The following is a 24,219-nucleotide window of genomic DNA, read 5'->3' on the forward strand; positions in this document are numbered from 1 at the left end:
TACTTTAGTTAACATGAAGTACAATTGTAAGGTAAAGATCCATAACACTGGGACAGTTCAACCCAAAAATCTGTTTTAAACAATATTTATTTAAAGTATGCTTTTGCTACATAAAAGCTAACTAAGGATGCTAAAGGAGTAAACAAACTTCTATGGCAGATCATCAACATATTCTCATATTTTGTTCTGCAATCAAATAATGAAACTGCACACCCATAAAATGTAAAAAGAAAAATCAATTCCAAACCTGTAGGTTGCATTGTCTTGATAAAAAAAAAAAATATATATATCCCTTTAAATTTATTTCCCCCTGTGCCTTTTTACATGGCAACAGTAGAAATATTAGTCAGTGATGCTTCTCAAAAAGGGTTATTTCCTGCTAAACATCTCCACCAGCAGTATTTTTCCAAAACTTTACCTCTCTGAAGCATTGAAGCTGAAGTAAGGTAATCTGTTCTGTCTAGACTCACTTCCTATGGTTAAGGTACCAGGCAATGGCCATATACTGTATTAACAAGATGCACAGCAGTGCTGCCAATATGCATTTCCCTTTATAGTCTTATATTTTTGACGGCAGCCTATACTTTTCATTGCAGCTTGCAAGCATGGTACGGAAGCCTGGAAAGCCTATTTTTAAGGCATGATGCAGAAACTAGAGAAAAACATATACTTCTTCTTCTGACATTTGAGTTTAATAGAAAGTAGCTTGTACATTGGTCTTGAAACTAAAATCAGTGCATTTCTCTCAGAAATCAATTGAAGTGCATATGTGAAGCAACGTTTGGAATCAAATACATCCCCGTTTTTCCCCCGGATGAAGACAGGAAACGGAGGGAGGAAATGAAGCCCTTAGTGGAACAGTTGGCTGCTCTGACAGGACAGCATTTATCAAGCTTGATGGATCACAGCAGGTTACCAGGTATGAGACTAAAGAAAGTAATAGCACTGAGAACAGGCATAGGCCTATTCATAAATATCACATCAGCATTCAGCTGATGTATCACATTATTGCTTGCAAAGATCAAACTTGGTTTGATTTTTTTCCGGGAGATAATTACCAACTGTGTTTGCAATTTGACTCAGTTGCAGCAGTGGGACCTACAATCTGATACAAGAATCAGAATCGTGCATCATGCCTGCAGAGTCCCATTACTGCTGGAAATGCGGGAGGACGGGCGAGGGAGCCCGTGGCTGTGTGTGGTCATAGCGAGGTGTGTAATTATCCAAAGCCGGCTGACAAACTGCTGCAGGTGCAAGAGGGATGGCGGCAAATGAGCCTGAAGAGAGGTCAGAGGAATGCGCCAGTGACGCAGCATGCCAAATTCAAGGTTGTGCCGGTTTTGTGCAATAACGTGACAATATTTCTTTGGTTTACCTTTCTGCCTGAGTGTCGATATGCAAAAGCCGTGTTCTCCTGCTGTTGCCACCGTACAGCGTATTGCTCATTCAGAGCGGATGAATAGCGCCGCTGCAGCGTGAATAAATGGTACACAAGGGTGCAAGGCTACAGTATGAATCAGGCACCTTGTTTGCACTGCTAAGAGTCCAGGTGGAAGAGGTGGAGGTTAACATCACCAATCAGGGTAATTAATTGCTCCAATTTTGTCATTAAGTGCCGAGTTGGAACTGAGAGCTGGCACCTGCAGGGTCTCGGAGAGGGGAAAGAGTGAAGAGGGGAGATGCTGGTAGCACAGGAAGTAATGACTGCGAAGTGCCAAGGAGCAAATAAACTTGCAGAAACTGAAATTAAATTTCTCCTGAAGTAAGTGATGTTGTGATACAAAAAGAATATGGATTTTGTTCGTATTGTGGTTTTGGTGTACATGAACACAGACTTGAACTCTCATATATAGGAACGTCTTTTCTTCAGGTAACCTCAAAATGTTCTTACCTTTCACATTTCACCAAATGATCATCCCATGGTGATGTTCGAGAATCTCTGTGTATATATAATTTTTTGATCCATAGTTTGTCATAACTTTAAAAACATCAGTTTTTTATGCATTAAACTCTAAATGCGAACTTGACTTGAGATCAAATTTTAGATACGGCTGTGGTTTATGTTGATGTAACAAATAACAGAGTCCTCTTCTCCATGATGTTGCATGAGAAAGCTGAATGCAATCTGAATAATTTCTCTGAATGGCTTGTCAGCCTCTGTGATGGCACCACCATGGGAAGTCTGGCACTCTGAGGCAGCAGACCGCACAAATTCAGACATGAAAAGAACCAAAACCCAGCAAGAGGTTTCTGTAATCCTGTAAACGAATGGCCAGATCAACTTGAAGGATTTCTCTGTACTTAATATAGTCTTTATTTTACATTTTTGTGCATCATATACTTGCACATTGCTATGTTTGTAAATTTGTTGTGTCGAGTTCCTTACAAAGATGCTTGTTTTACTTTTCCTCCAAGTCTTGGGCATGTTCTGTCAATAATAATGTCCTTAAGTGCGTTACCCAGTTCTAAATCCACAGCGGTCAAATATCAAGATAATGAAACAAACTTAGTCAGATCTGAGACTTTCTTGTGCCTTATTGGCCAAGAACTCTAATTTTTGAACTGGTTCCATTCAGGTGCCTTCAAACTTCAGTGCTTTGTTGAGAACTGATGCCTGTTTCCACCATATGGGGAAACCGAGCATGCACCCCCGCAGTGCCAAAACAGTAGAGCTGGCATTTTTAGCTGAAGGATAACTGGTTTTGATTTACACTAGGAGAGTTATTTATTCATGTAAATTCATATGGTAGCACTCTAGATGGTGTGAAGCTATGCACATTCGCAGAGGCTTATGTGATTGTGTTTATTGTGTTCCAGGCAGAGCTACTGTGTTTCCGTCTCCTTGCAGACATTAGGCAGACATTTTTTTTTTTTTTTTTACTTTTGCAAACAAAATGTAAGTTGCCATAAAGAGCATCAATAAATTCTGTGGTGGAGACTTGTTTTAAAAGTGTGGGGTTTGGGTTGGCCCTATAATTATTGACCTCTAAGTCTCTAGGAAAAAGAGAAAGTCCATGCAGTGTCCTCTGTAGTCAGGGATACGCAGCTGTGTGTGGAGGTGTATGTGTGGACTGTGTTTACAGCTCCTGGGGGTTTGGACCTTCAATGGGCCCTGCTTGTGCCAAGACACTCACCGGTGATCACACAGAGAGTGAACAACAAGGCAGGAGCCCGGAAGGTGAAGAAACAGTTCAAAGTCAAGATGGACAATGAATGTTTGCAGAAGCATAAATAAGAGACAGACACATTTCAGGATAGTTTAATGCTCATTAAAATTTCTTTACAGTGGTCGACGCTTTTTATAACACCAATTGCTATATTTAGATACAGAAGAGCTCTTAAGCATATGATGTGGCTGGAAGGTAATTAGTTCTCACTTCACAAAATGACGATATACATCGAAAATTAGTTAATTGATACCTTTGTTTCTACCCTTAAAACTTGTTCATACATTTGATTCAACATGTGAGATAAACTATTATTTCTCTCATTATGCTCTGAAGGATTTCTACTTGATTAACTTTTCCATTTTTGTCGTACTGTCATAATTTTCTTTGGATTACCGGTGACAGACCAACACACATAATTCTATAATTTTTGAAGTGGATTAAAAACAAGGCATAGTTTTAATTTCATTAACAATAAAAATTGAAAAGTGTTGAACGCAGCTACATTCTCGTCCCCCTTTTGTTTCTTATGTGCTTAAATCTAGTGCAACCCCGTTATTTTCAAAATTTATCCAATTGGTAAATAGAGTCTGTAAGTGAGTCATTTAAATTTTGTATGTGTGCTCAAGAGAACATTCTCATTTATCATGCAGACCAGAACAACATTTTAGAGAAGTTTAAAGCAGGATTAGGTCACAAACCAATATTACAAGTTTTGAGAATCAAAATATCTGGAAATAGAGAGAAAATAACAAAAATAACTTTAAGCTAACTAATACATGACATGGGGCTCGGGTTATATTAAAATTGAGCTTTCTGCTACATAGCACATTTTGCCTAAAATGCTAAAGAAATATAAGTGGGTTAGAAAACTAACACTGTACTTTACCAGGAACACACCATCTCCTTCTTGAAATCTGAAGTGGCCAGCATTAATGAAAAGATGACTGTGCTAAACAGAAAGTAATACTGGAAGAAAATCAGACGCTGTAAAGGACCTGAGAAACCTGCAAAGGTTCACTTATTAATGGGACCGTGAACCTAAACAAGCAAGGAGTCAGAGCTACAATGGAGTGGCTTCGATCAAAATGTATGTTTAAAAAAAGGACATAAACACTTTTTTAGTGCTGAAGTGAGCTTTCAAAAGAGTGGAAAAGAAATGTCCCATTTTCAGACTACAGATGAAGGACAAGCAGAAAAAAACGCATTATAAAAGTTGAGGAGACACAGCACATTAGAAGCATGTGAAATCAAATACATTTGTTTTGCATATTCAGAATCGCTAACGACCCTGAGTTAGATTAATGTATCCCAACGAGATGAGAGTAGGACGCAGCAAGCAAAGAAAGTATTTGAAGCAGTACCTTTGATAGACTTGCATACTTATGCACACACTTTGAATATAAACTACATAAAAGTCAGTTTGTATCCTGAGTGGGGTTAGACAGAAAATATTAGTTCAATAAACCTTTAGTTCATTTCAATCTGCAGGTTTAAAAGCCTTTTGGTTCATTGGTTTAAATGTTCTTCATTCCCATTAAAAGCACCTTTGTGCTTCAGCAAATAGTTCAGTGAGGGAATACAGAGGAGCAGGGAGATAAATCTCCACTTTAAACAACCCAATAAGTAGGGTGTCATCCACAGAAATAGGCTCTCCATCTGTGGTCGTTGTGTACATGTGGGTTTCCGTGTAACAGATGGTCTAAACAAAGTTGGCCTGATAAGGAGGAAGAAAGTTAACTTTGCCCACTATCTCAACTCCTAAATAATTTCTTACATTAACGATTTCTTCCAGTTTTTAGTCTGCTTGGCTTTGCATTCTTTTCTCTTTTATTATTATTCGTTTTCATTGAATGCTTTAACAACACTCTCTGTGCCCCCTCACCTGCTCTTCTCTCTGCTGATGTGCCTCTCTGGTGATTTGTAAACTGCGTGTTTCTACTTTTGCGCAGGCGGTCAGAGGTCACACTGGCACTGATGCCCAAATGAAGCTCTTTGTTTAACATCAGTTGCAAAAGTCTGTCTTTGTGTGCTTGTGTAGTAGTGCATGGGCGCCCTAATCTCTTCTTTAGCGCACCGCATGGGAAAGACACTAAAATGAGGTTTGAAATTAGAAAATGGACTGAATAATTTTCTATAAATAAAGATATATATAAATGTCAACGGGTGCTTCCCTGCCAGAACCTTTGCTTAGCTACCAGGATTTACTTGCAGTGTGACTGAATATGTCAGGAAAATTCATACTGCCGTGAACTGGTTGGTCCTGAACACTAAGCCATTGCTCATGAAACCGAGGGTTTGATATGACACACTAATAGCTCTGCTTTCAAGCAATAATAGCGTCGTACAACAATAAGTACTTTTAGACTTTTATATTATTACAATACATTTAATTAGCAGAAGTGCTGATCTAAATGGCTTCCTTTGGGGGGCATTGTTGGGTTCAGTGTCTTGTCTTTATGATTAAAAGGAAACCTCTCCACCCTAACATAAGCATTTTTAGTTTGAAGAAAAAAGTGTAACTGCAGTTTCATTTCATTAAGCTGATTTGATAAAGAAGCAACCAAAGGAAATAATAGTAGTTTCATTCAGTTATGTTACAGTTAGTTGCTTTGCAGTTTCGTTTTTGAGCTGCTCAGTTTCTGCTTTGCTCTGTTCCAGGGTTGAACATAGTTCCTGGGAAAACACTGACACTTTGGACTGATCAATAAGACGAGTGAACAGTTCTGGCTACGTATTCTCTTTCAGCCGCTAACACTGTTGTCAGCTGTTAAACAGGCCGTTTCTCCTTCAGTAAAATATCAGTGGTCACTTTGTTGCTGTAAGGTCAGACTGGGGCTCATTATTTTTTTCCTGAAGATGGGTACAGATGTGATTAAGCACTTTCTGCATGTCTCTAATTAGACTTGAGCAAGAGTTGGGTTGCATTCTCTTAACAGATTTTTTTAAAAATTACTTGTTTAATGTTGCAAAAATAGTCTCTGACTTTGCTTAAAACCTTTCAATGGTTACATGAAAGTGTAGCTGTGTTATTTAGGACACAGCTACACTACTCCAGATGGTTTTAAAGATATTTACAGTAATTTACATGAGTACAATATTCTCCCCAAAATGAGAACACCGTCCAAATCATCCATTTTGACTGACAGGTGCTTCACATGATCCACGCTAAGGTACAAAAATCCAGAGAAGCAAAACTCGGTGTTGCGACAGGTAGGATGCCATGATTGGTACGCATTCCTTCGCATCCAGTTTAATGTGTCAACTATGAGTTTAGCTTAACATGTCTTTGCTATCACTGTTACTGGTAGTGGGTTAGTAAGTTAGTAAGTATTTCCTTCTATCCCTGTAAACATTTCCCCCACTCTTCTCCCTTTCATTTCTCCTTTTTTCATCTCTGTGTCCATTACAATTAAAATAAACCCAAAGCAATATCGTTATTGTACTACTGCTTCTGCTTCCCCTGCTACTACTAATGTACCCACTGCTACTGCTGTTTCCTCCGCAGTTAAATCCAGCGTTTTAGCTGGATCTTTACACCGTGGAATAAATGGTAAAAGCAATGGCGAAATATTTATTTGATTAACGTTGTCTTACTGATTATCTTTTATGAGCGGGGCTGTCTATGTGGTGTGCTGATGTATTTGCCTTCTGCCAATTGCATCCTCTCTCTCTCCCATCAGTTTGTCTAAAAATGTATCATCGGTGGACCATCAATGCAAAAGCCATAATGCTCCACTTGTGAAAGTAAAACCTGTTAGGCCTCGACACTCAGACAACCACCAGCTTATAATACACTGGAGGAAAGTCTGAATAATGGTAAGTTATTACATGAAAGCTTAACTGCATACGCAGCGGCCAAGATTATAACATTATTACCAGATATTACTGAATTCCTCATTATTGCACTGTTGTTTGGCACAGATATTTTTACAGGACTTTACTGCCGGTTGTGCACACGCCTTGTTAAGGCTCTCTGAATCATCTGAGGTCCATCAGAGCCTTTATTAGTTGCAGGTGGAAGAAGAAGCATCCAGGATGTGAGGGACTGTCAATTACTGGTAGGAACATGTTAGAGCTAAGATGATCAAAGACCTGCCTCATGTAGTCTGCTTTCTTTGTTCCTGTCTCAAGAGATGAGGGAAAGCAGGGGTGTTGATGCTCTGCTGCATCTGGCTCACACTCGAATGACTTCTCACCAGATCAGGAAGTGAGCTCACATGGCGTCACACCAACATGTGCCCATAGCTGCTGGTGTACCAACATGCACGTCTACATACAGTATGTAAACAGTATACATTCAGTATACCATCCTTTATCCTGCCGCTCTGCCAGAGAAACTGGCAGAGACAGAGAAATGATCGCTGTGCCGAAGATTGATTCAGCGTGTTGCTGCAAATTACTTTATTTCAACGTCTCAACTGTCTGTTGAAATCAATTATCAAGCAGTCTGTGGAGTTTACACGACCGGGGTGGCCAAAATCAGAGTCCAGGATTTGGGTTGTGTAGAAAGATGGCAAGTAAAAAGAAAAGGTAAAGACCTTAAGAAATCGGTTGTTTTACAAAATCAATAAAAAAAATTACATTGCATCGATGTTCAGTCCTAGTCCTTAAATGCCATATATGCATTAAACAGTTTTGGGGGCTATTTAAGGTGGCAAAATCATTTTACTCATTTAGCCCAAATATGTTGAACCCAGGCAATGCTACGTCAGTAACAATGTGGCCCTGTATAAAAACACCACATCAGCACGTACTACATCGGTAAAATGATCGATTTAAAGCAGTTTTCCTCCAAACCTATCACAGTCACCAAACAATGGAGCATGTGGGCCCAACACACAGCTGGTTACACACCCAGGAAATTGACACTTAGCCACCACCCTGCCAGTTACTGGCCGTAAGAAGGGTGCGACACCTTATAGATTTAAAAGGGACACAAACTTACAATAAAACAGGAGCAATCACATTTTCCTTCTGAGACCTCAGTCCACCCTATTAGCCTCACAGAAAACAATCAGTTTTATGACCAATTTACTAACCATGGTGATAATTAGGAAGGGTTAAAAAGTGCTGGAAATGAAAAATGCTGGGCTGTATATCTAAAGAGAAGATATCCAGGCCATAAGGCAATGTCAATAGAAGAGAAAGCCTCTGGGTATCTCAGCTGAATTACAACGATGACAGCATGTAAACTTTGCAGCGCAGAGTAAAGGCAACAGCTGGTTAAAAATTGATGCCGGTGGCAGCAGACAGGCCCGTAAAGACATTGCAAAACAGCCCAAAACTAACAATCAAGCGCAGCTCGAAAGAAACCCTCCTGCCCCTTCCCCGGGAGATATCTTTTTTTTTTTTTTTTTTGTTTATTGTCTCAATTTGATTTATGTACAAGCCTAGCCAGCCCACTGCATGCTCAGTGCATCACCATCTACCATTAGTTGTCACTCTGCGACAGCGCAAGCTGCTGGAAGCCACAGCAGGCACTCCTTTATCCTCGGACCGAAAAGAACAGGGCAAGGGCAAGCGTCAGATAAATAAGTGAAGGCAGGTCTCATCAGTTTGCATTTTCTCAAATGAGTGCGCTTGAGGATCGATCCGGCTCAGGGCTCGTGCTCTGCCTCCACCTCAGACCCAGGAATTGTGCTTGCACTGAGGCATCGCCATTTCCCTTTGCAATAAAGCTGGAAATAGCAATGTGTTGCCATGAAACCCCTCTCTGCCCGCCTTTCTCCCGCTCCATCACTTTTCTCCTTCCTCGGTCTCTCCTCTCATCTTCTTGCTCTGAGGCCTCCCCGCAGCTGTTTGTCTCCTCTGCATCTTCCCTTGCTGCACATCGGAGCACCGTCTCACACCTTCCTCACCCTCCTTATTTACACTTTACCAGCACTCTTGCTGCTTTGCCTCTCTTAAAAAGGAGTCTGGAAACATCTGCACACTTTCATGACTCATTAGCCCCTCAACATGTGATTATTTAATGAGCGGGGCGCACGTTGAAGCCACTGCCACAATTAGCATGCTTACTCTCCTTCCTCCCTTCCTCGCCTCTTGGCATGTGTTTTATTAGTGTTTTCAGCATTTGATTTATTCTTTCATTCCAGTACTTTGATTTTTTTTTTCTTCTGCCTGCACAGAAGAAATTGCACTGTTTTTGCTTTAATGCCATTTCATTCTCTAACCAGTTATTCCCTATGGCCTCAGTTTGAGTATGATTTTTTTTTCTTCCCCCTCAGGTTTTCAAATGATCTCGTCTCACGTCCAGCATAACATCTCATTTTGCTTTTTGTGCCATTCCCCTAAATCTACATCGTAGTACATTTAGCAACAAACAAGAGTTCAGCATATCCTTTGTCAATTTGTCCCTTCTCATTGTGGAACGTTGGTATAATCCTTCTCAGATTACAGAGTGACAATAAATTATGTTTTGTTTCCCCTATAGAGTCATTGTCTGTGTCTCTCCTCCTTGGCATTGTGTTGATATTTAACTGAATCATCAAGACCTGGACAAAGCTAAATGCTCTATCGCTGTTCCCATGAGCCATGACCTGTATGAGATTCTCAGGATATGATGACCTTGAGTAAAATTACTTTTCTCGACCCAATTGTTCTAGTATTAAGACGAATATATTTCTACTTCTGACTGAGTTAAACGAAGGATTATTTTGGTTCTGTTGAGTAATAAACCTTATTTATATGTCGAAAGCTCATCTGGGCTGATTTCACACCGTTGCTGTTTGGCTCACTTTGAACTGGTCAAAGTTAGTTCCCTTAGACAGTCGACTTTGTTTGGGAGCTCTAATTGCCCATCTGAACTCTACTTCAGACCAAACAAGGGAACAAAATGACTCTTGGTTTAATTTGAAAGGATCTCTTATCTCAGTTCAATTACCACAGGAAATCAAACAGACTGTCGTGAACCAAAGAGAGGAAGCGGGAACACAGAAAGGGTCGACATATGATTGAAATTATAAATATATGATCTGAACTTTTTAGTTCTTGCAAGACCTCCGTAAGCATCTATATAACCATAGTTGTATGTAGTCCCTTGCTCTCTGTTGTTTTTCTCAGCAGTGCGGCTTCCATTGAATGTATGAAGAGCAGCATGCTGTGTAGCCGCTGCTTCTGCCTCTGCTCTTACTGAGTAGCTTGTTGTGATTGTGCCCCAAGTGAGGAGCTGATATAAGTGTATTAATTTGTCAAACGGTTTTGTCCCCTTTAAAAAGTGCAGCATGAAAATGAATTCAGCCTGATTAGCATTTCCGTCCCAATTAAACTCGGTTCTCTTGGCTTATCAATGTTGAGTTGATGCGTAACCCCAGTTTAGATGTAGATATTTTATCTAAATTTAGATGTAACAAACCATCTTGGCATAAACGTGTTCTAAATGTGGCCTGGCTTAGATATTTTAATGTGAGATATTTGTGTGATCCAGTGAAAATCATCAAATGGGCAATAATTTGGATTTTTTTTTTTCCAGTTGTGATAGTGTGGTAAAAAAAATATTTGAAAAATGTATTTTTTGTATTTTAGAGTTTTAAAGAACAGGTGTCCAAATGGTTTTTTTACATTTTGTTTTGGATATTTTTGTGGTCCTATTTACTATGCAATTACAAATAAAGTAAGATTTTAGTTTGTCAGAAAAATGTTGCCTTAATGGAAAAAAAAAATCTCCCTCAGCCTCAACTGCTTGTACTGACAAGCCAAATATGCGCCATTCTTAATTTGCAGTCGGGAATCGCACAAGATCAATTGAGGGGCCACAATTGTCCGCCGGGGGCCACACTTTGGACACCTCCTGATCTAAAGTAACTGTTTCAGACATAAAAAGTGTTTTACTTGAAAGCAATTATATACCAATTGAAGCCGAGACGTCGTCACAGACTTTTATGGACCATTTAGAGCTTGATTAGACGTATTTTCAACTGACAGCAGTAAGTGCTCACCGTCGCACTGCTTCTGACATTTTACTGAAATGACGTTTAACTGTAGAGACAGAAATTGTATTTCTGAAATTGCCTGCCAGTTTCAGATCTGTTGTTGCTCTACCACAGCTGATTCATCAGGGCCATATGGCCCAACTATCTCCTCACCATGTCAAAGCTCTGCAGAGGGTTTGCCAACAAATTTGATTGCGTGTGAACCGAGGAACGAACTTAGAACATGCAGGATGTTGGCCTTTGAGAACTGACTCTGGACATCACATTTTAATGCACTTTTATGCCTCACTGCACCAATCAGCATTTTAGTTTTTGCAGAAGGACAAAGGATCAGTTTAGTTTTTCACAAAGTTCTCATGCATCTCATTTAAAAAAAAAAAAAAATGATATCATATGATATGTAAAGGATTTTGTTCATGTGAAGCTGAATTTCCCTAATTTTAGTAAAGGGGATTCCACTTAAACAGCTAGTTTAAGTTGAATGCTACTTTTTTCCACTACAGCTAATTGATTGATGCTGTGCCTAAAGGTTTTCAGTCAGTCTGTAGCTGATGTATGAGGTCAAGTCTTTCTTAGCCTTTTGTGGCTAAGAGGCTTTTTCATAAATATTTGTCGTGCTGGATCAGATATCCACCTCTGTGAATATTATGCGAACACGCCTTTCAAAAGTTGGCAAGCCTTTCCTTAGATTGTTGTGGGGTTCATGTTGTGTGTGCGTGTGTGTGTGTGCTTCAGATTGATGTATCTGTCCGGCAGACACAGATACTGTGCTTGTTATAAATTGAATACTGCTTTAGCCGTCTATCAAAGCAGCAGATTGTGATTTTGTGACAGAGGTCGCAGATCTGGATGGTTCCCAGGATTTAGCCCGGTTTAGATGTCAGTATACTGGCAAGATGAAAGTTGATTTAATGACTTTAGATCTTTAAAAGCGGAGCCTCTGGGCATGTCAGACATACAAATTTATCTGTGTGCACACAATTTGTGCCATATATAGGTACTCCTTTCTTTATATCTGACTGATTTTCTTTTACTGCTCCTCATCCCCCACAATTTCTGACCTCCTGAACTCTCCCGTCGCTTCATCTGTGTTCTTTTTCTCTGGCTGCCTCTTAGCTTCTCCTTGGGCAAATAAAGGGCAAGGATATACGAGCTTCCTGAACGACGAGCAGCTCTCATACCTCTTTTAATTAGTCTGGTCCCTCAGTGTGGCTGCACAGCATGACAGGGTAGGTGGAAGGTAGTGAAGAAATGAAGTCTGTATTTTAAAGGGTGATGAATGTTTTACCTGCTTCCATGGGCTGGTAGTGGATATGATATGATTATTGTCGGACACAATACAAATGAACCTTCGAATATTATACTAGATGAGCTGACTGTATGTTGTAACAGTAGTTTGGTTTTGAGTTTAAGTGTGTTTATTTTGCTCTGTATCATTTTATTTTTCACTCATTATTTGTCAGACAGCTTATACTGCTGCCAAAATGTTAACTATGAGTTTGTTCATTCATAAAATTTGATCACTTTTAGTTTATTTACTCTAAAGGACATTGTTACCTAAAATGAATTGTTGATAATTAGAAATGTAAAATACACAAAGATTTGTTTATAACCTGTACAGCACTGTCATGTGGGGTTCTGGGTCAATTTGCATCTTGATTTTGTAACCAGCTGATACCACTTCATACTATTTTTAGTAAGAAAAATAGTATGAAGACACATGAATAGTACGACACAATAAATTATACTGATTTATTGCGTTCATTTCTTGGTAGTTACGTAGACGTGTGGCTTATGTACATAATCATAAAATGCTAAAGTATCACATATAATTTGTGTATATAATTTCTCTGGATTTTATATCGCACCTAATTTCCATTAATCAAACTGTAATGAATATCAGTTTTACCAGGTGACTCTAATGAGAAATGAGAATGTGTGACCCTTGATCAAATCAAAAATAATTAAGTAATTTACTGCTAGCTCAAAGCTCAAAGTAAACATCCCACTTCCATTTCCTGTTTCAAAATAAGAGCTTTTTCTGCAAGCTTTAAATAAGGCATTTCAAAAAATTCCAGTTATCTTACTAACCTGATGTTCCTGAGTAAATTCAGTCCTTTAATCTTTATGAACCTATAATTTATTTATTTAATGTGAAATCTGTGTTTTGTAACATTTTTACAACAGTAAACTTGAAAATGAATTTGCAAGTTTGAACATTTTTATTTGAAACATATTTTTGGGTTAATGCAGCAATTTGATTCGAATATTTCAAATGCTAGCTTTTATTTGACTATAGGTATGTAGTAGCATGACTGCACAAAAAACTATAAACCAACACAATCAGCACATCATTATAAACCTGTGATCGCGTCCTGTTGGTCAGAGGAATGTCACAGACTGTAAAACGTGTTGTGGCTGCGGTGCCGGGTTGATAATGCTGGTTAACAGGAGCAGCTCCGGAGCCTTTACCCCGGCATGATGTAATACCTCTGCACCTCTGAGTTTGATTAACAGGGGAGCCTTCACAACCTGCAGTCAACAGCTGGGATTTATTAGCTCTTATTCACACTGGGATCCCACAAAGACAGAAAAACAGACAGAGATGTTCAGGTGTGAGAGAGACAAAAATACCAAGACATATGGACTGGAGTACAAGAGAGGGGGACAAGAAGCGACATAGAGAAAGTGAAGGAGAGGGTGAAGGAAGTGCAGACAGGACAAATCTGGCAGCTTTCCAACCTGAAATCTGTCCCGCTCCCAGCTCTGCTGTGATAAATTGACATCCGTTCACCACAACTATCTGCAACTGAACATGAAACATTTTTAAACCTGTGTGCTCAGTGATCTGTGTGCTCAGATCAAGACAGACGCATTTACTTTTAAAGAAATGATTCAAAGATCATTTTGAGACAAGATAACTTACTGTGAAAACACAAAATTGTTAAATTTTCATGTTTTGTCGTGAGTCCAGTGGATTGTGTAGATAAGGAAATTCTAAATAAAATAACTATAGCATATAGGATAAATACTAGACACTTGATCATACCCAATTGGTTAAATTGGGTATGATCAAGTGTCTAGTATGTTAAAATGTCTAATTGTAAATAACAAATAAGATTAGTCAGCGTATTTATTTTGACCATTTTATTTCTACAAGACCTTTAAAACAGTTGACCAAAGTAACAATCAGCAGTAATGTCATAAGAAAATATAGAGTTCACAAAAAATAAAAACTGAATAGAGGATACCTATAATTAGGAGAACAAGTACCAAAGTTTGTGTTTGGTTGTCTATTTCTGTGTCATAATGATTCTTGGCAATGAATATTACACTGTTGGAAAACTTCTTCTTTCCCTTTAATGGTATTATGTAAGGAAAAATACACCCATGGCTTTGTTACAATAATTTTATGCTAATTTTAGATTTATAAAAACCTATAAAATAATATTAAGAATTTCAGAATAACATGATGTACTACATAGCATTAAATGTAAAGTCTATAAATTGACTAACGATACAAACAGTTCTAACTCAGTACAACACAATAGAAGAAACAAACAGGAAAGCTAGTAAAAAATTTACCAAACTGTGCAGCATTCACTAACTCTTCATTTTGCTTTGGTCTAAAATCCTCATTCATTCATTGATACACCTACAGACTCTTTCCTCAGAGGTATTTACCACACTGCCTTTATTCTGTGCTTGTGCACAAAACGTTAAAATTGCTTCTTTTCCATGCGTTCGCCTCGAGCTACATTCACATTCAAGGCGAATGTGGACGCCCAAGGAGACCTTGATGTGCTCACAACAAGTTTAACATTTGCCACCTTACAAAGTGGCTGTGCAGGCCAGCAAATGAGAAGTCTGAGACATTTGAAAATTGCCATACCCCCACCCATCATGGATGTAAAAAGCTTTCTGTCACCTCATATTTCTGGAGGAGCTCTCTGTTCCTCTGTCTGCTTTCTCCTTGCCCCTTTTCATTTTCTCATTGCGGTGTCTTCCTCCCTTTCTCAATATGTTTTTTTTTTTTCCTCACCCAATCTGGCCCATCTTTATTCACAAATAAGATGAGCTTGCTGTTTCTACTACTACAGAACCAGGTAATATGTTTGAGGCAAAGTAATGGAAGATATTTTGCTATCTTTACAGGGGGCCTGGCCGCATTGACGGTTGTAAATAAGAAAGACCTGAGTGGCTTTCAGCTGTAAGTAATAGCTCTCTATATAGTTTTGGGCTGCCCTCTTTACCATCAGGGTGCTTCACATGTTCAATTCAGCTAGCAATCCTAGATAAGACACCCGTCCTAAATGTGTATTTTTGCCTCATTGATTAAAATTGGAGGTCAGAATTGAAGAACTTTATCAAAAATGGATCAAAGTGTGAGCTTTCAGTCCAACAACATTCCTTAATGAACAGCATACAATGTTCTTTTTGTGGGTTTCGGTTTTCGAGTTAAGGTGAGATTATGTGGGGCAGCACTTCATTGTGACTGACAGCATTTTTGCTTCATGTAGTGAAATTTCTGCAACAATCTTAGCCTCATTTTTTCCTTTAAATCTTTTCTCAACAAAGAGCCCTTTCATCCCGTCCTTCTCAGCTAAAGTCTAGATAAACTAAGCATTTCCTGCCAGCAAAAGGAGCTCATAATTCATGTTCAATGGTCAACATACAGTACAGACCAAAAGTTTGGACACACCTTTCTAATTCAATGGGTTTTCTTTATTTTCATGACTATTTATAAGGCAAGAAATCCCACTTATTAACCTGACAGGGCACACCTATGAAGTGAAAACCATTTCAAGTGACTACCTCTTGAAGCTCATCAAGAAAATGCAGAGTGTGTGCAAAGCAGTAATCCCAGCAAAAAGTTGCTACTTTGAAGAAACTAGAATATAAGGGGTATTTTCAGTTGTTTTACACTTTTTTGTTTAGTGCATATTTCCACATGTGTTATTCATAGTTTTGATGCCTTCAGTGTGAATCTACAATGTCAATAGTCATGAAAATAAAGGAAACTCATTGAATTAAAAGGTGTGTCCAAACTTTTGGTCTGTACTGTATGTGTAGCAATAGTAAGCACAGTAGCAAAAAGGCAAGTGCAAAAAAGGTTTAGATTTGCATGACACAAGAAAACTGGTGAAATTATCACACAAAAGCTGACAAACACGTAAATTCCTATATGAAGGAAAATGGAGGTGAAGTAATTTTAAAGTAGATCTTTTGGATTTATGGATTTGAATGTGAGAGTATAAAAATTTGAATCCCCTACCAAGTCTCAGATTGTGTAGCAGGTTTATACAAATATGGACTTGCAACACATCATAGAAAATGAAGATGTGGAAGATGTGATTAGTCTATACCAGCGCAAAATGAAGTTGATCAGAGCAGGACTTTAAGGGATATCTTTGCTGTGGCTTAAATCTTGTTACAATGATTCATGGGCTGCACAAAATTGTATCATTTCAGTAACCTACATTTTGTGGAAGATCAAAGCAGAAATATTGTCCTTTTATTTTGCTTGCTTATTTGACTCGATGGAGCATAATGGAAACAAATAAATAAGTAAATAAAACATTTAGCTCTAAAACAGGAAATATTTTTAGACAGCTGTGACCAAGCCTCGAATTTCTCAGGATGAGGACTTAAACATATGTTAATATAAACTGGACCGTGTGACTATAACTGCCACTTGATTAATTGCTGACCGTTTTCATGGAGCATTAAATAGCACAATCATGTAAGCTGATTTAAAATGTCAGTGCTGTGAATATTTTGTGTGTCGTTGTGCACCGGAGGGAAGGATTTTATAGATCCAATCAGTGGCTATTAAGTCAATTTCATCATCCACAATGAAACCAAGTGCTGTCCAGATTGGAGTTTTTGGACAGCCTGACCTCTTCGAAGGTGGCAGAGGATGCACCATTTATAGATGGCTCTCATCAATCAGTACTGATGGACAGATGTATCTGCCACATGTCAGATACATTAACACTGTTTAAGTGTTTGTTTGTTTACCGCAAGTCAGATTGTTTCAGCAACATTATTGAACATGGCATGTTTCTTTAATATCATGCTACTTTAGTCTAATGGCTGTCAGATGGAAGTTGGACTGAATCCAGCTTTTAATGTGTGACCGTTAAATACTAATGATGGACACCTCTGCTATTAAAATAATAAGATTTTAAAGAACGTTGGCAGATGCATTATTTGTGCGAGGATTTATGCCTCAGGTGTCGTTTGTCTCTAATTATTAATGCTTATTAGAGATGTTGTCACTTCAAAATTTAAAAGAAGTTTGTTTTTTACTGTCTTCTATTCATCCGTGTTGTAAATAAATGCATGAGTGAGATGCACATGGTTTGATAAATTACATATAAAACTTGTCTTTTGATTATTTCTGCACCTCCATGTATTTGGCACATATTTCTCTTATTTATATATAATGTGCAATAAGTAGTCCTTCCTCTGTCCATATTAGTACACTTCATCCTTCTTACTCAGCCATATTTATATTTGTATATCTGCATCTGTAAGTGTTTTTTTATGTTCAGGATTCAGTGTTCCAAATATATCCAGCATATTTTTAAAAATTGATATTTTTTTTCTGTCACAGCATGCATATTTTTCCAACTCAGTAAATAAGGTACTATTATTTGAGTGTGTAGAATCTGGGCAAAGGTGTTATGGGATAGGAGTGTGTCAGGGTAGAGTTTTCTGGATTAAACTCGCATGATCTGGATTATGTTCTTAAGACACAGTATATTTTTTTATACTACAGCACTAGAATACTCTTGCCTAAATTTTAGATTTATTTTTTATATCTTAGACTTTTTTTTCTGTATTTGTTTCCTCTCCCTTGTCCCCTCACAGTATTTGGCTAAATACCGACCATTTTATTTATTTTTTTCCTGTCTGCTCCAAGATCCCTCCCAATTTTCATAATAATAGGGTTGATAAATAAGTTATCATATCAGTAAGTCTACCTCAGGTTGCTCTAGTTTATGTTTCTTTATTGAACTTTTTGTTTTGAAAATTCTGGGAAAGTATAAAATTGGATTTTCCAATTTTCAATTACAATTGACATTTATTTTCAAGTCCATATTTTCTGTCTTGTCTTGTTTAGAATTCATACTCACTCACTCACTCACTCACTCACTCACTCACTCACTCTGTTGCATTTGTAATTTCTATATTTGAATCCTATATAAATCTTCTGATGAACATGACATCATTCTAGACTCATGCCATGAAGCAGACGCACACACAGAACGTTCTCCTATTGCGAGGGGGAACAAACCATTTATGTGTGACTCAGCGTGACAGGTTGCATGCTAAAACCTTAGTAATGTCTCTGTGGCAGAGAAACTGGCCTTTGTCACCTGAAGGGTAGCCTCATTTTTCATTCAAAGGGACTTATTCACAGACACTGATTGGCCTAACACCCCCTGTGATAGCAGTTCTGGTGTGTGTGGAGAAGAGGAGGTGGAGGTGGGGTGGACAGCAGCGATGTGGAGTGATGGAGAGACTGACAGCCGCTTGAGTGATTAATGAGCCTTTTTGGTGGTGCACTATTGTGAGGAAAGGCTGTGTGGACAATCTGAAGGGGGAAGAAAGAAAATAGAGGATGAGCACATTACAAAAAACAAACATGAAAAGACTTCAGGAAAAAAAAAACGTTGGCAGCCAATTTTGTCCAAATATAGATAGACAAAAAAAAAGGTTGCAGGGAAGATTAGGACTGAATGACAGATGGGTTGGACGAGTCATCCACCATGAAAAGAGAAGGTTGGGCTTAAAAAGGCTTCTGACAGGGATTGAAAACAAGATGTAACAGCTTGTCTTTTTCTGTTTGTATGTGCGTCTCTTTGTCTGTTGATCTGTATATAACAATCTCAGCTGTCTTTCGTCCCATCACATTTACAGTAAGTGCAGGAAGGGAGGACATCGCTGTGTTGTTTCGCCTAGCAGACTGCATGTTGTGCCTCATGGCTGGTCAGCAAGTGCTGATGACGAGGCAGCGTTGACTTCTCAAATATGCGTTTAATCTTGAACTGTTGGTGACTAACTGTTGACGATGAGTTGAAACATTGTTTTGAGTAAGTTCAGACTTTCAACACAGGACTTGAGCTAAGAGGCTGAAACACGAGATCCTTCAAACTTGACAAACTTTTGCTTGTTTTTTTTTTACTGTGAATTTTTATTGTTTGTTTTTTAATTATTCCTGGCGAGTAGCTCAAGAATACTGACTTCCAAAGGCAAATTGAATGCACCACCGAGGAAATCGTTTAGCGATAAATCCACACACAGAAATGAGAAAATAAAAAAACTTCTGTTTTTGCTGTTTTCTTTTGCTCTACTTGCTGCTGTGACCCTTAAAACAAATATTATTTGGCTTCTGCTTAGTTTCCTTCTGGTTAAATTGGATCTTCCTGTTAATGTGCTTGCTCACAATGACGGATTGCTGCAGAGTCAATGACTCAGCTGAACTTGCTCAGATAACTTTGTAGCTACTGGCATATTATTAGCTAAATTTTTTGTTGTATTATAATAACAACTAGATTGAATTGTATCTCATTGTAGTAGAAATCACTGGACAGATTTTATTGAATATTTCTACCAACCTGGGCAATAGTTGGACAAGTTTATAAGGTGCCTTGAGATAATATTTGTTCTGAATTGATACCATTTAAACCAACTGAATTTAATTTGTATTTCTACTTAAGTACGCAAGTGTTGTTGTCATATTGAGTGGATTTAGAGGAGGACCAAAGTACAAACTGGAGACTCAAATGGACATAAAGAATTTATTAGCAAAATGGAGAACTTATAAAAATTGAGCCAGGCAGGTAGCAGCAGGGCAAAAACAACGTAGGATTTAAGAAACAGGATAGCAGATGAACGAAATGAAAGGAGCCAGTAGAGAACAATTTTCACTGGGGAGCTTAAATATACTGCGGAGGGAGTGGAAATGATAAAGAACTAGGAGCAAATGACAGATAATTGGTTGCAGTTGGGGAACGGAGCATGGATGGGCAGGTGAGGCCAAATTTATTAACTGGGATCGGGACCAGGAAGGGTGAGATTAAGGAGACAAAAATTAGTAAAAGCCAAGATAAATCAGAAGGGGAATAAGAAAACACTTGGACCTAATAAAATAGTAAACAGAAACATTAATGTAAATAAATAAATCCAAAATACTAACCACAAGACTAACTGAACTGACACAAGGGATAAACCGAGATGGTAAGAAGTAAGAAAACAAACAATAAAAAAAAAAAAAAATAACACAAACATTGATGAAAGTAAAAGTATACCAACCATCTATGGGTTATGAAAGTTACTGGCTCTTATTATTATTATTATTATTAATGCTTTGCTTATTGACAATTCAGCTTATGAATTCAAAGCAAGAAATCCACTTTGAAAACACCCGGTACTACTCAGTAGTTGTATTGTATCGGGTCAGTGTTTTTGTCCTTGGCTGTATCTTTGGTTCGGAGTCAAACGGGTCGGCACCGCTGCAACTGACACCGGCTGTAATGTTCACCTTCTGCTCCACCATCTGTTGAAACCTCCTCTCGCCTTCCTCCCTGCCCTGCGGCCTCCATCGGCCCGTTCCGTCTCCTGAGGTGCCGTCTTCATTATTTACGCTCGGGACCCACGGCAGAGGCCGCCTTAACTAATTTCGTCTCCGCCGGCTGCCTCTTGTGAGACGCACATTAAGTGATAGTCACATACAAACAAAACAAATTTGATATATAAACACAGGCAGACATGGTAATTACTTGAGCCATGTGTGTCTCCACCTCTTGTTTGCTCGCTGCTATCTTTACGCTCTGAGACAACTTGTACAAACCTGAGAGGTTGTGAAGAAATTTGTGCCAGGAAGCATTTCACAACTCTGACAGTAGAGATAGTCCCTTCATAGTGTATATTTTATACGAGGCATCTTCATTGAAGAATCAAAGGCGGTGTATTTGTTAGACTTGGGGGGGAGGGGGGATAAAAACAACAAAGTCCCTTGTTGGCTTTTTTAACATACACATATTGTTTTCCCAAAAAATCCTATGTAGATGTATCAGAAACAGCTTCTGGCAGCCCAAGTCTCAAATGAATGTTGCTCTATTTTATGTGATAACATCAATGCAACTTTGATACTTCTGCTCATTTGAGCTTTAGCTCAGTACATTGCAGCCAGGGACACAGCCAGTTAAATTCTGCTGTTGAAATGCATCATTATTTGTCTGTGCTGTTCTTTAGCTCTAACTTTCTTTTTGCTTTTGTTTGGTTTATTTACTAAGTACATTTTACAGTGCCTTAAAAGCTTTGGCATGTTACAAAAACAAACTTCAGTATTTTTGTTGTTCAGATTTTGTGTGACCAAAACATAGTAGCACATGTCTGTGAAGAGGATGGAAAATGATACATGGATTTCAAAAGTTTAAACGGACAAAGCAAAAACTGGTTTAAGCATTTCTACTTAGCAGCTCGTCACTCGGCTAGCCCTAAAAGTCTAGTGGAAATACTTCCACTCAAAAGTCACCTCAGTAAAACATGGTGGTGGCAGTGTGATGCTGTGAATATGCTTGTTTTTTCTCCCAGCACAGCAGGAAAGTTGGACACAGTTAGAAAGATGGATCAAATTAAATACTGGGGAACCCTGATTAGAAACCTGCTGGAGACAGAAAAAGACTGGAGAGTGGTTTCCAATATAGCAGGATGACCCCAAACAGTCAAATCTGAAGTGGAACTGATTAAATCAAGGCACATTAAAATATTAAAGTGGACTAGCCCAAAAACTATGACCACAATCTTTGCCAATGCTTGAAAACTGATGTACACTGAGACTGTCCTTTCAACCTGACTGATCTTGAGGTATTTTGAATGAGCAAAACTGGTAGACACACAAAATCATACCTGAGGCTACAACATGAGTAAAAAATTAGTCAGTAAAGATTTACTCAGTACAAATATGTTACAAACAACAGTTTTTAATTGTTAATAATTTGGTCTGTCAAGTGAAATCCCAATAAAATACATTATTTTTGTAACATCAGAGTGTGAAAAGGGTTCAATGTGGATTGACACTTTTTACAAGGTGCTGAATGTTTAGCACTTTTACCAGGTTGTGTCGTCAGTAGTATCGACTCAAAGAAAGAAGTACCAAGCTTTACTTGGCAGGCTTTCCTGTGTAAAGTTTTCAATTTTTCTTTGTTGCATATGTTGGATTTTTCACAAGATATTCCAGCTTCTTATGTAAGTGTAAAGATCATACTTAATAAATGTGCTGGTGATTACTGACATAATACGTGTGCTGGATTTTGCAGGCTTTATGTCTAGTTTTTCCCCAGTGCAGCCACTTTGATGGACTGATGACTTGTGACACACAACCAGCTTTTGTTAAGAAAATGAATAATGTTTATTTGAATGTTTGCGACTTGACATCAGCATCCTTAAAGTCTTGTCATCTATGAAAGACGGGTTGTTTTCTTTCCGTCTTCGACATGGCATGTTGCTATTGGTTTCATCACCTTGGATACAAAGTAATTTCGAGCACTGCTGAGTGAACCAATTTATTTTCAGCAACACTTTAATGTGAAGTAGGAACACAGCAGATTCAACACAAATCCTTAATTGTAATCTCAATGGTTCTGTCTTGTCCGTGTCGTGAAACGGCTAACTGCAGTTCATCATGACCTGCTGCAGTTCTCTGCTTAAAACTCATTCATGGGGAAAGAAAAAAATAATCTAAAGTGTGTGAATTCACATTCTCTTTTTATTGTTTTTGTCTTTGCCTTCAGGTGCAGCAAGATGCTGGGTGCGCAGCCTGTGTACGGACTAAAGCTCTTGCTGGCCCTGATAATGCTTCATACAGCCGATTCAGGTGAGTGCTTATTACCAAGGGTAGACTTTATAGGAAATAGCTTGCCTGCTTTTAGATTTTCATTTTATAGCTTGGCAACAACTGAGCTGTTGAGGTCTGAATGCATCGACTCCATCTCAAAGTTAACTTTCTCTGTGTTCAAGGTAAAGAGCTGAACAGTTCAACAAGACAATGCTGCTTTGTCGTGATTTTCTGTTTGACTTATAGGCTGGTAGAGAGGCACGAAAAGTGTTCTTCCAAGTCATTATTAAAGAAAAAAAATCCACATTGCTTTAACATTTCCCACGGTAACCAAAAGACTAAATGGTTTAACCCTTCTCTTCCAATATCTAAGTCACCCTCCTGCAAGGCATCCTCATCAACTTGTAAGAGATTTGGGGTTTTAGTTTAATTTAATTTAATTGGTTTATTTTGGTAGGGACAGACATACAGCGACATAGACAAACTGAACAAGACAGCAGTCCCATGTTTACGTCATAGTGCAATAGCAACAGCTAATTCGCAGCACTTGTCCCTAGATGGGCTTTTTTTTTTAAAAAAAACCTCTAAAAGTTAAAGTAATAATCGAACAAACAGTGAAACATGAAACATCAAAAGTGGGTACAGTTCTGTTTTTGACATAACCAGAGTTTTGTTTCACAGACCTCAGCCAGCTGCTGTTGTGTGTAAATAATGAGTGCTAGGAAATCAGCCGACTGCCCAAAGTCTTAATGATCATTCGACAAGAAAAAAAAAAGCTTTCAATAAAACCTCCACATGTTGAAATGTTAACATTTAAAAATCACACATGAGGTAAAATTTCCAGTTTTGTGACCAACTGGAGAAGCAACACAAAACCATGGGAAAACTCAGCCTTTAGGTCTAATTCTAACCAAGAACATGCTTTAATAAGAGCTGTCACATGATATAGTTGCTTAAGCAATTCATGAGCTTGAATTTTTTTTTCAAATCCTGTCAAAGTGACATCATCAAAAATGGATCACAGCTTGCTTTAAACTTTGCTGTTGTTTTCCTTTTGAGCTTAATTATTCATCGTGCAAAGCTGATGAAGAAAATTGCTTTTCAGCTCCTTCAGTTTTTTCTCTCTACCAAACTGCCAAATTGCTTGTTTGTTTATTAGCATAATTAAAGGTCACTCTGGTAAAAACAAAACAGCCAAGAATAAAAAACCCCCCGGAGCATTCAAGGATGATTTACCATAAAGGTAATATTAAAGCTTGAAATGCAA

The 24,219-nt window shown here is 38.3% G+C and overlaps 1 protein-coding gene across 1 annotated transcript in view; it reads left to right on the plus strand.

Moving 5' to 3' along the window:
- The window catches only part of ncanb (neurocan b), a 179,222-nt gene that overhangs the window by 14,890 nt on the left and 140,113 nt on the right, over positions 1-24,219 (plus strand). Inside the window, exon 2 of the mRNA XM_032572020.1 lies at positions 22,909-22,991. Coding sequence (XP_032427911.1) covers positions 22,919-22,991 — 73 coding nt within the window. The 5' untranslated portion in view covers positions 22,909-22,918. The remainder of the gene's footprint in view (positions 1-22,908; positions 22,992-24,219) is intronic.

The sequence above is a fragment of the Xiphophorus hellerii genome, chromosome 9, assembly GCF_003331165.1.
Source record: "Xiphophorus hellerii strain 12219 chromosome 9, Xiphophorus_hellerii-4.1, whole genome shotgun sequence".
In the NCBI taxonomy this organism is placed as follows: Eukaryota; Metazoa; Chordata; class Actinopteri; order Cyprinodontiformes; family Poeciliidae; genus Xiphophorus; species Xiphophorus hellerii.